We start from the raw sequence: 21,352 nt of genomic DNA on the forward strand, positions 1-21,352 counted from the left end.
TAAGTCTTCCTCTGGCTTACTTGTTGACGTTGCATAAAACTCCCCATTAAGAGATGCTTTGGGCATGAAATTAAAAACATGCTAAATGTGGGTGGTTGAGTAACATGGGATTTGGTCCAAATATGCTAATATTTGTTGGTAGTGGCTAGTTTAACTTAGTGTGGATTGCAGTCACTGACAATTATTGAAGTATTCTTTATACTTCTGTCTAGAAATCAGTCCATAATGTTACTCCTCAAACCATTTGTTCTGTCCTGCTGCATATCCTAGTGAGGTGTGGTCCAATTGCTTAAGCCATAATTAACAAAAAAAATGCCATTTACTTGGCTTAGTTTCAGTTTGTGCTAAAAATCCGTCACTCATTGTAATTTAGTCATACTGTTTCCTCTTAGTCAGAGCCACTGGTCCAGCCAGTTTAGCATCTTTCATTCAAGTGCATTCCCAGCAACGTACTAGGTAACGTGAATGCTGAGATGCAGCCTGAACTTCCTATCGGACCACTCAACTCGCAGACAGCTGTCCGTCTGAACACCAAGAGACCCTTGGTTGAGTGATTAAGGTTGGTATTGGCGGGAAGAGATTCCTAAACTTTTAAATCCGAATGTATTTTTTTGGGGTCATGAGGCTGGGCTTCTGACAAGCATGAGTATACTTCTTGGTTGTGATGGGATTTGAGCTGCTATGGCTGTGTTTACACTGAACCTGAGAACCCACTTGATTTGTTTTGCTGACTGTCCACACAGTTGTGACCCATATCACAGCCGCTATGGGGTGGTAGAAATAAAAGAATTCGCAAAAGATCTGAATTGGGCTGCCGGTGTAAACGCAGCCTGTGAAGTTTCTTCATACTAGGCATAGACCAATGGTCAAAACATCTGGGTTCCACACATTCTAACACGTCCTGGTGTTTAGGAAAGGGGTGGAGGGTCAATGGTATGAGCTTTTTAAAGGGGGAAATATGCATTTCAAACATTAACAAAGTTGCCACCCCACCACTGTTATGGTAAATGGCTGAGGGATGGGACTGAATGTAACCACTCAAATTCATAGATGGCTGAGGGATGGGACTGAATGTAACCACTCAAATTCATAGATGGCTGAGGGATGGGACTGAATGTAACCACTCAAATTCATAGATGGCTGAGAATGCGAAGACTGACCAGCTATGATATAAAATTGTTAGGAAGCTAGTGTTTAAATTCACTTTTTAGAAATAAAGTGGTAAAACAAGCGTATTGGTTCTGATGGGGTAAGACTGAACTAACATGATGCATTTAAGTAATATTCAACAATGAAGTACAAAAATTGATGTCGCAATTGCCTCTAAGGGAAGTAGTTTGTTTCCTTCAGTAACATAATGTTCTCTCCGGTCATTGTTGCAGTGCTGAATTTTTTTCTGGTCAGCTGACATAGTTCAGGGCCTGGTGGTTGTCAGGTATGTTATTTGTGCTGTAACAAAAGCCTGCACACACTTTGACCTTCAACCTGGGCCCGTATTCACAAAGCCTCCTGAAGTAGGAGACCTGAGAGGTATACTACAAAACAGAATCAATGAGTTAAGCAGCTAACTTTGATCAACTAGACATAACTATAGATTTTTATGCTAAACTTAAATGTTTTTTATGTTAATTAGTCCATGCCCATTTGAAGCTTATCTTACAAAAAAATGTCAAGTCATTTCAGAATATTTAGGCAATTTAGCTGGTGAACTTATTGATCCTCCTTTGTAGAATAGCCGTCTGATCTTGGCTTTAGTTCATAATAAATAAGATGGGGGATCTGATCCTAGACCAGCACTCCTTCTCTGAGACGCCCTAATTCAATGTATCTTAACCAACTTACCCTCAAGTCCCTTGAAGTGGTGTCTTAACAGGTCATTTATTTCCTTACTCAGACTACGTTTAAATCAAATGTTATTTGTCACATGCTTCATAAACAAGTGTGGACTAAAAGTGAAATGATTACTTACGGGACCTTCCTAACAACGCAGAGAGAAACATAGAGAAATAATAGAAAAATAAAAACAAGGAATATGGATGAGTAATTATAACTTGGCTATTTACATGGGGTAAGTACTGAGTCGATGTGCAGGGATTTGAGGTAGATATGCCTACTAGAAAGTGTGTGCCCTCAGGCCTGGAGAGAAGAAATAGTCATTCCACTACCTAAGAATAGTAAAGCCCACTTTACTTGCTCAAATAGCTGACCAATCAGCCTGTTACCAAACATTAGTAAACTTTTGGATTTTTTTTTTGACCAGATCCAATGATATTTTACAATAACCAAATTGACAACAGACTTTCAGCACAATTATAGGAAAGGACATTCACCACGCACAGCACTGACTGGTGATTGGCAGAGAAATTGATGATAAAAATATTGTGGGGGCTGTTTTGTTAGACTTCAGGGCAGCTTTTGCTTATCGATCTTAGTCTGCTGCTGGAAAAAAACATATGTGTTATGGCTTTACACCCCCTTGCTATACTGTGGATAAAGATGTACCTGTCTAACAGAACACAGAGTATGTTCTTTAATGGAAGCCGCCAACATCAAGGTAGAATCAGAGGTCTCTTCACAGTCCCCAAGTCCAGAATAGACTATGGGAGGCGCACAGTTCTACATAGAGCCATGGCCACATGGAACTCTATTCCACAGCAGGTAACTGTTGCCAGCAGTAGAATCAGATTTAAAAATCAGATAAAAATACAGCTGATGGAACAGCGGAGACTGTGAAGAGACACACACAAAGGTACAGACACTCGCATAAACACACAAACGCTAGCACACACACTCTACACACACGTACGTTGTAATATTGTTGTATGGTGGTATATACATTTTGTATTGTAGATATGTAGTGGTGTAATAATGTTATATGATGTACTGTTTTATCTTTTGTATTATATGTAATGTAAGTGCCTTAATGTGTTTGGACCCCAAGAAGAGTAGCTGCTGCCTTGGCAGGAACTAATGGGGATCCATAATAAACCCCAGGAAGAGTAGCTGCTGCCTTGGCAGGAACTAATGGGGATCCATAATAAACCCCAGGAAGAGTAGCTGCTGCCTTGGCAGGAACTAAAGGGGATCACTAATACATACAAAATAGAAATATGTACATATTGGTAGGAATAAAGTAACTAGGCAACAGGATAGATAATAAACAGCAGCATGTGATGAGTCAAGAGTTCATGCAAAATGGGTCAATTCAGGGGGTCTATTTAACTAACTTGGTTGTTGTCCTGGCACCACACTGCTATGTTACTGACCTCCCTGTAGGCTGTCTCATCGTTCTTTGGTGATCAGGCCAACCACCGTTGTGTCGTCAACAAACTTAATGATGATGATGGAGTCGTGCGCAACCACACAGTCGTGGAGTCATGGGGGAACAGGGAGTACAGAAGGGAACTGAGCACGCACCCCTGAGGGGCCCTCGTGTTCAAGGTCAGTGTGGCAGATGGGTTGTTGCCTGCACTCATCGCCTGGGGGCAGACAATTAGGAAGTTCAGGATCCAGTAGCATAGGGAGGTGTTCAGTCCCAGGGTCCTGAGCTTAGTGATGAGCTTGGGGGCATTATGGTGTTGAACACTGAGCAATAGTGTTCCTCTTGTCCAAGTGGAGAGCGCATTGTTGAGTGCAATAGAAATTATGTCATCTGTGGATCTGTTGGGGCGGTATGCACATTGGTGTGAGTCCAGGGTGTCTGGGATTATGGTGTTGATGTGAGCCATGAGCAAGCCTTTCAAAGCATTTCTTGGCTACAGATGTGAGTGCTACGGAGCGATAATCATTTAGACAGGTTACCTTGGCGTTCTTGCGCACAGGGACTATAGTTTTCTGCTTGAAACACGTAGGTATTACAGACTGGGTCAGGGAAAGGTTGAAAATGTAATTGAAGACACTTTCCAGCTGGTCAGCACATGCTCAGAGTATGCATCCTGTAATCAGTCTGAATGTTAACCTGTTAAAAGGTCTTACTAACATCGGCTACAGAGAGCGAGATCACCCAGTCTTCCGGAACAGCTGGTGCTCTCATGCATGGTTTAATGTTGCTTGCCTCGAAGTGAGCATAAAAGGTATTTCGCTTGTCTGGTAGGCTCACGTCCCTGGGAAGCGTCCCTGGGTTTCCCTTTGTCAGAGCCAGTGTAGTAGGATTTGATCTTAGTCTTGATGTTTTGACTGTCGGAAAACAGAGGGATTTCTTATGTGTCTGGATTGGTGTCCTGCTATTTGAAAGCGGCAGCTCTAGCCTTTAGCTCAATGAGGATGTTGCCTGTAATCTATGGCTTCTGGTTGGGATATGTACGTATGGTCACTGTGGGGACGACAGCGTCGTCGATGCACTTATTAATGAAGCCGGTGACAGATGTGATAAACTCCTCGATGCCATCGGATGAATCCCGGGACATATTCCAGTCTATGCTGGTGAAACAGTCCTGTAGCTTAGTTTACACAGGCAGCCCAATTCTACAATTTTTGGCAAAAGATCTGATCTAATTGGTCAAAGGACCAATAATTGTCCAAAATACCAATAATTGGGCAAAAGGTCAGAGTTCGGCTGTCTGTGAAAACGCAGCCTTGAGGAAGATCTCAATTTTATACGCCTTGCGTCCTCTCTCCTTTTTTCCTTCTCAAAACCCATTGGAGGAGAATGTCAAAGAAGCAGGACATCTGGTTTTCTCATCCAATAGCTTCTGATAAGGAAACGAGGAGAGAGGACACAAGGTGTATGGAATCTCCCATAGACTTTCAGGAATCTGAAGTGTCCTTGAGCAAGGCCTAATTAGTCTGTCAGTCAATTGCAGCCCCACCACTTGGTTTTCTGTAAAGCAGAGGGATAGGGCTGGAGAAATGTAAGATCTCATTCTTTGAATGAGCTATGGGTGAAATGACTGACAGCCAATAAGATCAGCGTATTTAGAAGTTATACAGGACAGTGTTTGTAACTTTTAAAACTGAATTCTTAAAATAGATTTTCTTTGCATACCATCCCCACATACAAATGAACAGGTCATAGTTTTCACCCTGTAACACTGAAACCCAATGAGGGCAAATTAGGTTAGTCTTGAAATTCCTCAGGCTTGGAATTACTCCTTAAAGGCCCCTTGCAGTTGTTTTTATATCAATATCACATTTCTGGGTAACATTTGGTACCTTACTGTAATGGATTATCCATTAAAATGGGCAAAAATGGCTTTTTATCAGAAAAGTATTTCTCAAGCAAGGACTGTATGGGAGTGGTCTGAGTGGGGAGGGGAAATCTGAAAACTAGCTGTTATTGACAGAGAAGTCTCCATAACAATGTGTGTTGGAACTGGAAAAGAATGAGACGTTATACAAAAACAACAGGGATGTCCACATTCATAACATTCTAGCCTTGATGTGTTGATGTCCTGTTGACTTTTACAAAGACTACAATAATTTAAGTTGCGTTACTACTAGCACATTTACAAATGTTTAGTCATTGTCTCAATATTGATCCTGTTTTGTAAAATAAGAGTGAGTGTGTTTGTCTGTGTTTCATGTTTGTGATTGCCCTCTAACTGACCTCCATTTCTGTCTCCAGAGGCCCAAGCTTCCTTCGATACACATCCCTGTGTGAAAAGCTCTGATGTTGATCCAAGTTTTTCTGGGGCACCTGGTTGTGGCCCTAGGCCTGCTCCTGCCCTACCCTGTCTGTGAGGCCACCTCTCTGGGTGCAGTGGTCAATGTTGTCCCTCTAGAGAAAAGTGGAGGAAATATGGTGAGGTTACACATTGTTAATTACCAGTGCTGTCAGCTTTTAACACTGTATTAGGAATTTCAGGCTTGACCTAAAATATGCACTGTGATAATGATAGGCTTTCTATGTTATGATGCACATGTGCGCAGTATTCAAATGAATTACAAATCCATGTTGATTGGTTCTGTCACGAATATCACCGAAGGTGGCTCCCCTTCCTGTTCGGGTGGTGCTCATCGGTCGTCACCGGTCTACTAGCTGCTACCGATCCCTTTTCCCCTTTTCGTTTTGTTTGGTCTAATTGGTTTAACCTGTTCCTTGTTTGGGGTTGGGATTATTTAAGTTCAGTTAGCCCGCCTGTTGTCACGGTTTTCTGTATGTGAAGGAGAGTCGGACCAAAATGCGGCGTGTAGATTGCGATCCATGTTTATTTAAACTAACGTAAAACACGAATCGATACAAACACTACAAAACAATAAACGTAACGAAAACCGAAACAGCCTAATACTGGTGCACATACACACAGAACAAGGACATCAAGACACTAAGGACAATCACCCACGAACACACAGTGAAACCCAGGCTACCTAAATATGGTTCCCAATCAGAGACAATGACTAACACCTGCCTCTGATTGAGAACCATATCAGGCCAGACATAGAAATAGACAAACAAGACATCCAACATAGAATTCCCACCCAGCTCACGTCCTGACCAACACTAAAACAAGGAAAACACACACGAACGATGGTCAGAACGTGACACCTGTGTTCGGGCTTGTTTGCTGTTTTTGGTCCAGGAGTGTTCCTGTCTTTTGGACTTTCCGCTGTACAGCGTATGTACCAGTGTAGTACATGTTGGAGTTTGTGCGCTGTGATTGTACAGAATAAAGTGTTTTTTCTGAATCCTCTGCTCTCTGCGCCTGACTCCACACCCATCACTCTTCGAAGCCTGACAGGTTCTTGCTGTACCTCCCAGCTGTAAACACACAGCCCCTCCAGGTTACTTACTACACTGGTATTTTGCAGTCTCTGCGATTTACCTGTTGTTTTCATTGTTTTTGTTTGTTTCGATTTACTTGATAAAATGGTAAATAGCCAATAAATACAGTGTGGTTTAGGCACCAATAACAGGTAGACAATGATTGTGCTGAATTCCTAAAACCAAGTTCCTCATTGTTACCATGTAATTAATTATATGACCTCCTGACCTCACGTCACCTTTGGCAGGTGAGGGCCCACTACACCGTGATCTCTGCCCTTCCCTGTCCTACGTTCTCCGGAGTGTGTCAGACAGGGGAAGACTGTGTCGTGCATACCACCTCGTTACCCTACACAGGACAGAAGCCCGCCTCAGGCTGGTGTGTCCGCCAATGGCAGAGGACCATTCCCAGCAACTACAAGGCCACCGTGAATGTGGGGTATGTGATTCGCTGAGAGACCTGTTATTATTATTACACTGTGACCATTTGATGTGCTTTTGTAGAACATCTATGGAATCAATACACACTGACTGGTCATGTTCAGTGCTAGCTTCTGCAACATTGAAGACCGTAAGGTTTCATGAGTTGGTTTCATAATGGTGAAAATGTTACACAAACTTACTTCAATGCAGTTGGACATTAGACCTCCACAGTCCTCACAATTCAGAACATTAATGTATAATGCAGTTTCATGACTGATCATTCTTACTTTATATCATATGCATTATGTTGTCTATGTGTTATAAAGCAACCATTTTGCAGGTTATGTCACACCATTTCAGGAAAAGTGAAAAACAAACATACTTATTTGACTCCCCTGTAACTGTGAATTAGGTCCAACGTGAATGTGTTTCTGTTCTTGTGGGCTGGACCCTCCAACCAGTCTAACCCATTGAGACTAAACCAGCCCCCTTACTGCAGCCTGCCTCCTCCTCTCAGGTAACTCAACTCACTGTAACCTGGACCTGAGTCTTGTACTGCACATAAAAACATTACTCTGTTTACTCTAGTCTACACATTCTCACGGTTTTGACTGTTGATATGTAGTGTGATTTATTTGGTCATGATGACTGATACATTTTGACCCTTTTCTCTCCTCTTTGTCCTTCTCTCCCTTTCGTTTTCTCCTTCCTTCCTTCCTTCCTTCCTTCCTTCCTTCCTTCCTTCCTTCCTTCCTTCCTTCCTTCCTTCCTTCCTTCCTTCCTTCCCATACTTTTTTCTTTCTCCTCTGTATCTCATCCCGATTGTCAAGCTCTTCGGTTCCGCTACAGCCTCTTCAAGTCTCTCAAAACAGGGTCCCAGTCCTCAAACTGCCTGTGTGTCTGACTTATTGTTTGTGAGATACACTACTGTCCAAAAGTTCGGGGTCACTTAGAAATGTCCTTGTTTTTTAAAGAAAAGCACATTTTTTACCATTAAAATAATATCAAATTGATCAGAAATGCAGTGTAGACATTGTTAATGTTGTAAATTACTATTGTAGCTGGAAACGGCTGATTTTTAATGGAGTATCTACACAGGCGTACAGAGGCCCATTATCAGCAACCATCACTCCTGTGTTCCAATGGCACGTTGTGTTAGCTAATCCAAGTTTATAATTTTAAAAGGCTAATTGACCATTAGAAAACCCTTTTGCAATTATGTTAGCACAGCTGAAAACTGTTGTCCTGATCAAAGAAGCAATAAAACTGTCCTTCTTTAGACTAGTTGAGTATCTGGAGCATCAGCATTTGTGGGCTCGATTACAGGCTCAAAATGGCCAGAAACAAATAACTTTATTCTGAAACTTGTCAGTCTATTTTTGTTCTGAGAAATGAAGGCTATTCCATGAGAGAAATACTACTACTCCCTTCACAGAACAGCGCAAACTGGCCCTAACCAAAATAGAAAGACGAGCGGGAGGCCCCCGGGTCACAACTGAGCAAGAGGACAAGTACATTAGAGTGTCTAGTTTGAGAAACAGATGCCTCAAAAGTCCTCAACTGGCAGCTTCATTAATTAGTACCCGCAAAACACCAGTCTCAACATCAACAGTGAAGAGGCGACTCCGGGATGCTGGCCTTCTAGATAGAGTTGCAAAGAAAAAGCCATATCTCAGACTGGCCAATAAAAATAAAATATTAAGATGAGCAAAAGAACACAGACACTGGACAGAGGAACTCTGCCTTGAAGGCCAGCATCCCGGAGTCGCCTCTTCACTGTTGACGTTGAGACTGGTGTTTTGCGGGTACTATTTAATGACGCTGCCAGGAGGAATATATATATATATATATATATATATATAATAAAGTGGGGAGAAAAACTCTTAAGTTACATATGATATTAACTGAGTGTGTATTCTTGTGTCAGGGCTCGTGTGAACTGCCCACATCACTTCCCACTGACGGTGAAGGACCTGGATGGGGACACAGTGCTCTGTCGCTTTGCCCAGGCTGACCTTGGAGAATGCCTTGACTGCCCCCAGTACAACTTTCTGAAGATGGAGGAGGTGAGTCGTAACTTATCTGTGTCTTTGTGTTAGTCCACACAGCAGTGACTGTTACGATGCCCCAAACAGCCAAGAAAAGGAGAGAGAGAACCGTGTAGATTTCATTCCTATACAGAGAAATAGCAAACATGAATCGGTCATTGTGGATGCATCATGTACCATCTAAATGTGCGGGGAGGTTAAACCAGTTTAGAGATATTTGTTGGACTTGGGTTTTTTTTAGGGCGAGACTTTCGGCTTCAGGCATGTGGAAAACAAAGAACAATTGTTTTCAAATAAATGTTGTTGAATTTGTTTAAATTGCTACTTCATAGGAGACGTGTACGTTGTTGTACAACGGTAAATCATCCGCTGGCCAATACTCTGTGCAGCTGATGGTGGAGGACTTTTCAGGCCAAACCCAAACCAACAAACCCAAAGCACTCAGTTCCATCCCACTGCACCTGTCCCTTACAGGTGAGACTGACACACACAAACTATTTCACGCGGTCTTCTCTTTATTGATGGGCCTGTTTTAGGGGGAAATGCATTAGGTATATTCTGCTGGTCTGTTCTCAATAACTATACATACTGGACTCTATGATGTAGCTGTGTTGTTCAGTCTTGATCTGAGGCACCCTGGGATTGATTTATCAAGCGCTCTTGAAAAATACAATTTCAACACAGTAGTTAGTAATGGATGAATTACCCATATTTATGTACCGGTAGCAACATTTTATATTGAGATACACCCAAAGTTCTTGAAAAGGAGCAATCATATACAGTATGATACCTGAAGGAGGTTAAAAAGAAAGTTGTTTAAAACTAAATAACCTTAACTTTTGTCTTGTTCTTGGTTTCAGTGGAGGAGGCGTCCTCAAGCTGCACTGCTGAGCCGGTCACTACAGGACTGACACCAACAGGGGGAGCCACTATCTACGTTCTGCCCTATGAGCAGATCAACGTGTCTGTCACCTTTCATTCTGACCTAGAGAGGTGTGTTATACTACTCAACCTAGAGGTGTGTATACTACTGAACCTAGAGGTGTGTTATACTACTCAACCTAGAGAGGTGTGTTATACTACTGAACCTAGAGAGGTGTGTATACTACTGAACCTAGAGAGGTGTGTTATACTACTGAACCTAGAGGTGTGTTATACTACTGAACCTAGAGGTGTGTTATACTACTGAACCTAGAGGTGTGTTATACTACTCAACCTAGAGGTGTGTTATACTACTCAACCTAGAGAGGTGTGTTATACTACTCAACCTAGAGGTGTGTTATACTACTCAACCTAGAGGTGTGTTATACTACTCAACCTAGAGGTGTGTTATACTACTGAACCTAGAGGTGTGTTATACTACTGAACCTAGAGGTGTGTTATACTACTCAACCTAGAGGTGTGTTATACTACTCAACCTAGAGAGGTGTGTTATACTACTCAACCTAGAGAGGTGTGTATACTACTGAACCTAGAGGTGTGTTATACTACTGAACCTAGAGAGGTGTGTATACTACTGAACCTAGAGGTGTGTATACTACTGAACCTAGAGGTGTGTATACTACTCAACCTAGAGAGGTGTGTTATACTACTCAACCTAGAGAGGTGTGTATACTACTGAACCTAGAGGTGTGTTATACTACTGAACCTAGAGGTGTGTTATACTACTCAACCTAGAGGTGTGTTATACTACTGAACCTAGAGAGGTGTGTTATACTACTCAACCTAGAGGTGTGTTATACTACTCAACCTTATAACACACCTCTAGGTTGAGTAGTATAACACACCTCTAGGTTGAGTAGTATAACACACCTCTCTAGGTTGAGTAGTATACACACCTCTAGGTTCAGTAGTATACACACCTCTAGGTTCAGTAGTATACACACCTCTCTAGGTTCAGTAGTATAACACACCTCTAGGAGGTGTGTTATACTACTGAACTTTTCCATGAGTTTCCCTCCTTTTGTGTTATGTTTCTCTCGTCTCTCTCTCTCTCTCTCTCTCTCTCGTTGTGTGTAAAAGTTACAAACGGGTTGTTTTCAAAACTTTCATCTGGGATTTCTAATGGAGAAGTTAGTCAGTTGCTGTGCATATTTCTACTGTGTTGACTGTGTTTGCGGTATGTCTCTTCTTCAGCGTGTCAGAAATAGTGGTGGTTGGTCCCCCTGGCCTCTTCAGGACAGCGCTGGAAACCAAGGGTTCCCTGGCCACCATGAATCTCACATGGGTCCAGAGCCCCAGTAACATGCCCTCCCCTCTTTTGCCCCTTTGTTTCCTGGCCAACACCAACAGGTAACTTTTTTGTCAACAACCAATAACGTTTTGGCATATGTTATAACCAACCTGTCTGATGTAATTTACACAACCTTTTTTCTTCACAGTTTGCAGTCTGAACCCAGATGTGTGTGGCTTTACCAAAGTAAGGGCAAGAACAATCACAGTTCTTCCACTCTGTGTGTGTGTGTGTGTGTGTGTGTGTGTGTGTGTGTTGCGTGTGTGTGTTGCGTGTGTGTGTGTGTGTGTTGCGTGCGTGTGTTGCGTGTGTGCGCGTGTGCGCATCTGTCCGAGAGTAAGCATGGTGAAAGGATTGTTTCTTAGTTGTTTACAGTGGTGAAAGGATCGTTTCTTAGTTGTTTACAGTGGTGAAAGGATCGTTTCTTAGTTGTTTACAGTGGTGAAAGGATCGTTACTTAGTTGTTTACAGTGGTGAAAGGATCGTTACTTAGTTGTTTACAGTGGTGAAAGGATCGTTACTTAGTTGTTTACAGTGGTGAAAGCGGGGTGAGGTAAAGGTGTACTATTTGGTTCAAAATATGTTCATAATATACAATTTTTTTTCTGTTCCAGGACAGATGGAGACCTTTCCCACTGGAACAGGTATAGAACACACTGTGTAGTTGATATCCACGACTGGCTGGCTGACCTACCCTAACCCTTACCCTAACCCAGGTTCCTATCCAGAACCCTCCTCTCTTCACCATAACCCTAACCCAGGTTCCTATCCAGATCCCTCCTCTCTTCACCATAACCCTAACCCATGTTCCTATCCAGATCCCTCCTCTCTTCACCATAACCCTAACCCAGGTTCCTATCCAGATCCCTCCTCTCTTCACCATAACCCTAACCCAGGTTCCTATCCAGATCCCTCCTCTCTTCACCATAACCCTAACCCAGGTTCCTATCCAGATCCCTCCTCTCTTCACCATAACCCTAACCCAGGTTCCTATCCAGATCCCTCCTCTCTTCACCATAACCCTAACCCAGGTTCCTATCCAGATCCCTCCTCTCTTCACCATAACCCTAACCCATTTTCCTATCCAGATCCCTCCTCTCTTCACCATAACCCTAACCCAGGTTCCTATCCAGATCCCTCCTCTCTTCACCATAACCCTAACCCAGGTTCCTATCCAGATCCCTCCTCTCTTCACCATAACCCTAACCCAGGTTCCTATCCAGATCCCTCCTCTCTTCACCATAACCCTAACCCAGGTTCCTATCCAGATCCCTCCTCTCTTCACCATAACCCTAACCCAGGTTCCTATCCAGATCCCTCCTCTCTTCACCATAACCCTAACCCAGGTTCCTATCCAGATCCCTCCTCTCTTCACCATAACCCTAACCCAGGTTCCTATCCAGATCCCTCCTCTCTTCACCATAACCCTAACCCAGGTTCCTATCCAGATCCCTCCCCATACACTGATACATCACACTCTTTTTCTTCTTTATTCATGTTTTGTTTAGTCTGATATTTTGTTTTGAGTCCTTTATTTTTGTTTTTCTTTTCATTTATATAATTTGGGTCCTTAAAAAGCTCTATGTGCCGTGTATGATTATTCTTTCTGGCTCCTTCCAGAGCTGACCTGTGGGAAGACTGAGATGCATCTGGTTCTCCCCATTTCCACCCTGAAGAACCTGGTTGTGTCAGAGCTCCAGCTCAACCATCCTTCCTGTAGTGTCACGTCCAACTCCACCCATGTGATGGCCCGCATCTCTCTGACTGGCTGCGGCACTAAGAGAGTGGTACGAGACTCCGCCCACTGTATCAAATGCAAAACTTACATGGGCTCCGTCCCATTAGTGGTGCATGAGTAAAATAACTGGAAAAGCCAAGCGAGAGAAAATGCCATATTACAACCTACATGTTGTGATAATTACCTTGTTTGCTCTATAACCTGTTAGTTCATATGCCTTGCCACCGTGATATATAGGCCTAAGACCGAGACAATAAGAAGACACAGTGGCAGAATAAATTCAACCACACCTTTGTATCATCACAAAACCGGAAAGAAACCTCTGTCCGATGAAGTCCACAAAGCATAGTGCATATAACAGACAGTGACATGACCTACAGCATGATCAAGCAAGGTAATGTTGGGGCGGCAGGTAGCCTAGTGGTTACAGCATTGGACTAGTAACCGAAAGGTTGCAAGATCGAATCCCCGAGCTGATAAGGTAAAAATCTGTAGTTCTGCCGATGAACAATGCAGTTACAACTATTGATTTAGAACCAAAGACAGTTACCGCAAGTCGCAAACAAAGTAGGAGCTGCCTCCACTATTCCAGCACCATTTCAACTTCAACATTTCCACATCATCGAATCAGCCCTGAAAACTTAAAGATACCAAAAACAATTTAGTCCAATCAAGCTAAATATGATGTGGCTGTCCATAGTTCTGATTTTTGTGTGTGTGTTGAAGTCGGAAGTTTACATACACCGTACTTACATTTAAACATTTAAACTCAGCTTTTCACAATTCCTGAACTTTAATCCTAGTAAAAATTCACAATTCCTGAACTTTAATCCTAGTAAAAATTCCCTGTCTTCGGTCAGTTAGGATCACCACTTTATTTTAAGAATGTGAAATGTCAGAATAATAGTAGAGAGAATTATTTATTTCAGCTTTTATGTCTTTCATCACATTCCCAGTGGGTCAGAAGTTTACATACACTCAGTTAGTATTTGGTAGCATTGCCTTTAAATTGTTTAACTTGGGTCAAACGTTTCGGGTAGTCTTCCACAAGATTCCCACAATAAGTTGGGTGAATTTTGGCCCATTCCTCCTGACAGAGCTGGTGTAACTGGGTCAGGTTTGTAGGCTTTCTTGCTTGCACACGCTTTTTCAGTTCTGCCCACAAATGTTCTATAGGATTGAGGTCAGGGCTTTGTGATGGCCACTCCAATACCTTGACATTGTTGTCCTTAAGCCATTTTGCCACAACTTTGGAAGTACATTTGTTGTCATTGTCCATTTGGAAGACCCATTTACGACCAATCTTTAACTTCCTGACTGAGGTCTTGAGATGTTGCTTCAATATATCCACATAATTTTCCTTCTCATTATGCCATCTATTTTGTGAAGTGCACCAGTCCCTCCTGTAGCAAAGCACACCCACAACATGATGCAGCCACCCCCATGCTTCACGGGTGGGATGGTGTTCTTCGGCTTGCAAGCCTCCCCCTTTTTCCTCCAAACATAACGACGGTCATTATGGCCAAACAGTTCTATTTTTGTTTCATCAGACTAGAGGACATTTCTCCAAAAAGTACGATCTTTGTCCCCATGTGCAGTTGCAAACCGTAGTCTGGCTTTTTTAACGGCGGTTTTGGAGCAGTGACTTCTTCCTTGCTGAGCAGCCATTCAGGTTATGTCGATATAAGATTTGTTTTACTGTGGATATAGATAATATTGTACCTGTTTCCTCCAGAATCTTCACAAGGTCCTTTGCTGTTCTGGGATTGATTTGCACTTTTCGCACCAAAGTACGTTCATCTCTAGGAGACAGAAGGTGTCTCCTTCCTGATCGGTATGACGGCTGCATGGTCCCATGGTGTTTATACTTGCGTACTATTGTTTGTACAGTTAAACGTGGTACCTTCAGGCATTTGGAAATTGCTCCCAAGGATGAACCAGACTTGTGGAGGTCTACAATATTTTTTCTGAGGTCTTGGCTGATTGCTTTTGATTTTCCCATGATGTCAAGCAAAGAGGCACTGAGTTTGAAGGTAGGCCTTGAAATACATCCACAGGTACACCTCCAATTGACTCAAATGATGTCACTTAGCCTATCAGAAGCTTCTAAAGCCATGACATCATGTTCTGGAATTTTCCAAGCTGTTTAAAGGCACAGTCAACTTAGTGTATGTAAACTTCTGACCCACTGGAATTGTGATACAGTGAATTATAAGTGAAGTAATCTGTCTGTAAACAATTGTTGGAAAAATGACTTGTGTCATGCACAAAGTAGATGTCCTAACCGACTTGCCAAAACTATAGTTTGTTAACAAGAAATTTGTGGAGTGGTTGAAAAACTAGTTTTAATGACTCCAACCTAAGTGTATGTAAACTTCCGACTTCAACTGTATGTGTTCTTGCAAGTAGAAAAAACATGTTGACCCAGCCTACTTGCAGAGAAATGTCAATGCCATCCTCCTCTCATGTTGACGAAACAGTCTATGATTCTGTCATACAGTACCTGCTTTTAGTTTTTGTTGTCCTAGGCTACCTGGCTAAAATACTTGCTCGGTAGCCTAACTTTCTTGTAATGATGAGCCAGCTAGTTAACATTAGCCTACTACATTTAGCTACATAATGAACTTCCATGCTCTCAGGCCGGGGACACAATGTATGGTTGGTTGGATAAGAATCACTGTTATAATCATTGGCCAGTAAGGAGAATTAAGTAAAACTACAAGTCCAAATCTCTCTCTTCATCTATGGCTAATTTAAGAACGGGACAATTTTAGCTAGCTAGCTAGCCACTCGAGGACAACAATGCAACAAGATGCAACAAATCCATTTTTTTTCTGTCAATAACGTTTTCTCTCGATGTGATGTGATTGGTGTGAAGCCAATTCCAAACTGGCCTCTCTGGACCTTTTAATTTTTGGTGTGCCAGGACCATTCACAGTTTTGAGCTCACTCAGTTTAGCTCAACGCTGATTGGCTATCATTTTATTATTTTTTTTATCAAGGGAGACCAAATGCTTGCTGGTTTCCCTTGCGTTTAATACTACGGGCGGCAACAATGTCATACTTTTTTTAACCAGACAGCATCAGGTAGATGGGCTACACATACAGAGCCAGAGGAATGCTGTTTCGCTCACTCGGATGCTGTCACCGGTGAGATACAGAACGTTCAGTCTCTTGCGACTTGAAGGAAAATTATGAAACTCAGAGATGAAAGATATATCATTTTAGATGTTTTTTTCTTGGTCAGTTTTTTGAGGAAGCCTGGCTTCCCTTTGCATACATAAATGCACGCCACTGCTCCTTCCATAAATCAGTTTTAACAGACTGTCTGCTGTGATGTGCGAACGAACCAGAATATCCACACATGATCCTGTTCCTTTTCTCCTCAGCACTCTGGTTCAGAGATGGTGTACACCAACACCCTGCGAAGTGTACGCAACACTGTCATCAGTCGGCAGCCCACCCTGATTATGTCGCTCGCCTGCCGTTTCCCCGGCGTCGAGGCCAAGGGCCCGCGGTACGCCATCAACATGCCGTCGGAGCAGGAGACCTTCGGCATCATCAAGTTCTGGTTGGAGTTCTACCGGCCTGGGGAGGGGCCCATGGCTAACAGAACTAAAATCGCCAAGTTCCGCCACCTCCTCCCTTTCTCGCAGCGTGTCCGCCGAGAGACGTCGGTCCGCACCGCGAGCAGGCTGGACACACTGGACCTGCATGTGTTCTCCAACACCTCTCTGGACAGGGCAGAGCTGATGGTGGGCAAGTGCATGGAGTCCGAGACAGAAGACATGGCTGACAGCCACTGGATCCTGGATCAGGGGTCAGTGATAGTTTTCTGACATTTTTACCCAATCTTAATTGTTTGTTATTACCCCAAATGGAGTACTTGGGTTTTTAATACAAGCTCTACAATAAGCCATATGAACTAAACAATGCATGGAATTCAGAAAACTGTCCATTTAACTCAGTTGAGGTGGTAGCAATTTGTCAAGTCGCTATGAAATGGATAGTTTACTGAGATTGCCTCTGTTTTGAAACCGCTTCTCTCACATACATTAAAAACATGAAATGTCTTCCTTCTTTCTCAGGTGTTCGGCTGGAAATGGAACCCTGGAGATTCTGACTTCAACCCCCACTGTCAGGGTATACCGAATCAACCTGAGCACTATCAAAACTAAAGGAACCACGGTGTGTCTTTCTGGCCATGTATCTCTCTTCTGGAATATGAAGGGTGCTTCCATTTGTCTCTCGGGCATCCGGAACCTGCCAACATGACTATCCAGTTGAGCTAAAGCCCAGGGACTAAAAATAAATAAACTAACTAGTGCCTATATCCCATACTTAAGCAATAATGCACGAGGGGTTGTGCTATGTGGCCAATATACCAAGGCTAAGGGCTGTTCTTATGCACAACGCAACGCAGAGGGCCTGGATACAGTCGTTAGCCGTGGTATATTGGCCATATACCACAAACCACAGAAGTTCCTTATTGCTATTATATACCACAGCTGTCAGGCAATCAGCATTCCCAGTTTATAATATTTAATTTAAGACATGTTTTATTATTGTTATTACTGATTTATCCACTTCAATCCATGTGTCAGTCTGCCACTATGTGTTTGTCCCTTTCAGCTCTGTTTGAATAACAGTATATGTCCACCTGAAAGGCCATCAAATGTGTTTAATGCTTATTCTCACAATATATTTTTGTGGTCTTGGGTCCGACTCTCTCTAACAACGTTAGCCTATATGATCACATATAGTGTAACAATCTGTAGTACAAGTGTTGCATGTGTAGTTGATCGTGTCTCTTGTCGTCTGCAGATGTATGTGGAGTGTACAGTGTATCTCTGTGTCACCACGAGGCCCTCTCAGAAGTGCCCTGATCAGTGTGACAGGGCCAGCAGCAACCAGGTAATGGTTGACAACGTGCTGACCAGGAGCTACACCGTCCGCTCCGGCCCTGTTAGCCTCGTACCCACCACCGCTGCACTGGCAACTACCACTGTGGTCCCAGCAACCACCCCCACTGGTACCATTAGTGCAACAGCAGCACCAACTACAACAGCCTCGAATGGTAGGATTTGTAAACTTAGCTGTAGCTTCAATTTATCTTTGGGGGCTTTAGCCCGGCAGTATTCCAACCGATAGGGAAAAGATGACCAGCACTTACCAATAAAGTAGAACTAACCAGTGATATTTACCCTCAATTGGATTCTCTCCTCTACTTTCTCCTACTCTAGCTCCGACTGAGGACTCAAACATGGCAGTGGGCGTGGTCTTGGCTGTCATTCATGTCTTACTTCAAGGCCTGCTTCATCACTGAAGAGAACAAAGCTTCTAATTCCAATGTTGTTCAATTGTAGCTCTCGTGAATTACTGCATACTAATTTACATCATAAGAAGCCAATGGAATTAATGATATGACACACTTTTTACATTGAATGGGTCGTTTTTCAAGATAATTATTTTGTACAGTAAAACTCCCCATGGTGGTTTCTACATTTTCTCTGAGGACATTGGTAGACTTACATTGCATCAAAACTCGAAATTTGTGCATGTAAAGCACGAAACACCGAGAATCTCACTGCTGAAAGGTACTTATCACAGCGGGTGGCATTCCTTCTCTTGCTCGAGAAAAAGCGGTAGCTGCTGTGTGACAACCTGGTAGCGAGGAATTGTGTCTGTGTATTGTCACAATACTCTGACAATTTTACCAGGCAAACGTTTGACAATCTTACTGGTGTGTCTGAGCTTTAGCTATTTTTAACTGCTGTTTATAACTATTTTCGTCCAAAAATCCTGTTCAGAATGTAATCCTGGATATGAACATAAAGTAATTGTTTATGTTTATGTAATTGTTCATGCATTGTTCATGCATGCACTGTAAAAAATATAAATAAAATATAGTTTCAACTAATTATTATTAAGTAACTGGTTCCACAGCCTTTTTTTGTTTACTCAACTTTTCGGTCCAAGTGTGACCTGAACAACAAAAAATTACTCAAACTTAACTCCAATTTGACAAGAATTCAGTCAATTTAAAATGTGTTTTCTCAACTTGTCTCATATGTTCATTCAGCTATAAATTATTATTTGGGCAACCATATTTTACACATTTTTTGCTGCGTGACAACCTGGTAGCGAGGAACCTACGGCTTCTAGTCAGTGGCCAACAGCTTGATTTTGAGCCAATCAGAGGTTCGTCATTAGTTACCACAGCCACAAAGTCATGTGATTTTAAACCTAAACTTAACCACACTGCTAACATTATGCCTAACCATAACCTTAAATTAAGACCAGAAAGCAAATATTTGTTTTCCTTAATTTTTATGATGTAGACAATTTTGGACTTTGCGGTAACTAGTGGAAACCCAATCAGAGAGCACCAACCCCCACGTTGGGGAGCCAACAACGGAGAAAAAAGGAAAGAGGGCAGTTTTCCGCACATCCTCGGATGAGCCAGTCACACTTCATATGCAATGTGGGCTATGGGATGGAAACTAACTAAATGCACAGACACAATACTCAATTATTCCTCCAAGCTTGCTAACCAACCACTGTAGTTAGTATTGACATTGTATGTAAATAACAATGGATTCGCTAGTGTCCATGAAACAGCTGCCTGTGTCAGTTGCCGAGTTGTGCAGTTAGCTGCCTAACTTTAGCTACCAAACGTTAGCTAGCTAAACTTTTGGCTATGGACTAGTACTTTGGGATTATGGAGAGTGAATAAAAATGGTTTCTTCTTCACTTTAGGTAGTTATCTAGCTGTGGCCATCTGGCTAGTAGCAACATAAACACAGATGTCTGGTAATCTAGACCATAAACAAAACGCACGGATATGCATTGCCAAACAAAGCTACTGCCACCTTCTGGTTTGGAGTATTTTAAAAGTGAGTGTGTGACGACTTCCAAGGTCTTTGTTATGTGATCACAGAGTGACTGCCGACACTGTTCAGAGTTTCTAAATACATTCGGGAGGCAAACGTTTGACAATTTTACCAGGCAAACCTTTGACAATCTTACTGGTGTGTCTGAGCTTTAGCTATTTTTAACTGCTGTTTATAACTATTTTCGTCCAAAAATCCTGTTCAAAATGTAATCCTGGATATGAACATAAAGTAATTGTTTATGTTTATGTAATTGTTCATGCATTGTTCATGCATGCACTGTAAAAAATATAAATAAAATGTAGTTTCAACTAATTATTATTAAGTAACTGGTTCCACAGCCTTTTTTTGTTTACTCAACTTTTCGGTCCAAGTGTGACCTGAACAACAAAAAATTACTCAAACTTAACTCCAATTTGACAAGAATTCAGTCAATTTAAAATGTGTTTTCTCAACTTGTCTCATATGTTCATTTAGCTATAAATTATTATTTGGGCAACCATATTTTACACATTTTTACATACAAAAGCGCTGATTGTGTTTCTAACTAGTTCCACAATATTTTTTTTAGGTAAGATGCCCAAATAACATTTGAGAACACACAAAGACTGACTTGAAGTACACTGCTCAAAAAAATAAAGGGAACACTAAAATAACACATCCTAGATCTGAATGAATGAAATATTCTTATTAAATATTTTTTCTTTACATAGTTGAATGTGCTGACAACAAAATTACACAAAAATGATCAATGGAAATCAAATTTGTCAACCCATGGAGGTCTGGATTTGGAGTCACACAAAATGAAAGTGGAAAACCACACTACAGGCTGATCCAACTTTGATGTAATGTCCTTAAAATGAGGCTCAGTAGTGTGTGTGTGGCCTCCATGTGCCTGTATGACCTCCCTACAATGCCTGGGCATGCTCCTGATGAGGTGGCGGATGGTCTCCTGAGGGATCTCCTCCCAGACCTGGACTAAAGCATCCGCCAACTCCTGGACAGTCTGTGGTGCAACGTGGCATTGGTGGATGGAGCGAGACATGATGTCCCAGATGTGCTCAATTGGATTCAGGTCTGGGGAACGGGCGGACCAGTCCATAACATCAATGCCTTCCTCTTGCAGGAACTGCTGACTCACTCCAGCCACATGAGGTCTAGCATTGTCTTGCATTAGGAGGAACCCAGGGCCAACCGCACCAGCATATGGTCTCACAATGTGTCTGAGGATCTCATCTCGGTACCTAATGGCAGTCAGGCTACCTCTGGCGAGCACATGGAGGGCTGTGCGGCCTCCCAAAGAAATGCCACCCCACA

General features: G+C 42.4%; 1 protein-coding gene across 1 annotated transcript; it reads left to right on the forward strand.

The window, feature by feature from the left end:
* Nucleotides 1-65: 65 nt before the first annotated feature.
* On the forward strand, nucleotides 66-17,482 carry LOC110526995. The gene is made up of 13 exons (XM_036981328.1): nucleotides 66-559; nucleotides 5,564-5,740; nucleotides 6,949-7,139; nucleotides 7,536-7,640; nucleotides 9,051-9,189; nucleotides 9,504-9,645; nucleotides 10,032-10,164; nucleotides 11,308-11,463; nucleotides 11,553-11,590; nucleotides 12,019-12,048; nucleotides 13,025-13,191; nucleotides 16,532-16,962; nucleotides 17,231-17,482. The coding sequence occupies exons 2-13, from the start codon at nucleotides 5,609-5,611 to the stop codon at nucleotides 17,415-17,417; spliced, it is 1,851 nt and encodes a 616-aa protein (XP_036837223.1). The 5' UTR covers nucleotides 66-559; nucleotides 5,564-5,608; the 3' UTR covers nucleotides 17,418-17,482.
* Nucleotides 17,483-21,352: the final 3,870 nt, after the last annotated feature.

The sequence above is a fragment of the Oncorhynchus mykiss genome, chromosome 6 (assembly GCF_013265735.2).
Source record: "Oncorhynchus mykiss isolate Arlee chromosome 6, USDA_OmykA_1.1, whole genome shotgun sequence".
In the NCBI taxonomy this organism is placed as follows: domain Eukaryota; kingdom Metazoa; phylum Chordata; class Actinopteri; order Salmoniformes; family Salmonidae; genus Oncorhynchus; species Oncorhynchus mykiss.

Excerpts from the sequence above, each read along its gene's own strand:
- LOC110526995 (XM_036981328.1), top strand. The coding sequence starts at position 5,609 with ATGTTGATCCAAGTTTTTCTGGGGCACCTGGTTGTGGCCCTAGGCCTG. Across the intron at positions 7,641-9,050 it reads AGCCTGCCTCCTCCTCTCAG|GGCTCGTGTGAACTGCCCAC; the intron begins GTAACTCAACTC and ends TTCTTGTGTCAG. Across the intron at positions 11,464-11,552 it reads TTCCTGGCCAACACCAACAG|TTTGCAGTCTGAACCCAGAT; the intron begins GTAACTTTTTTG and ends TTTTCTTCACAG.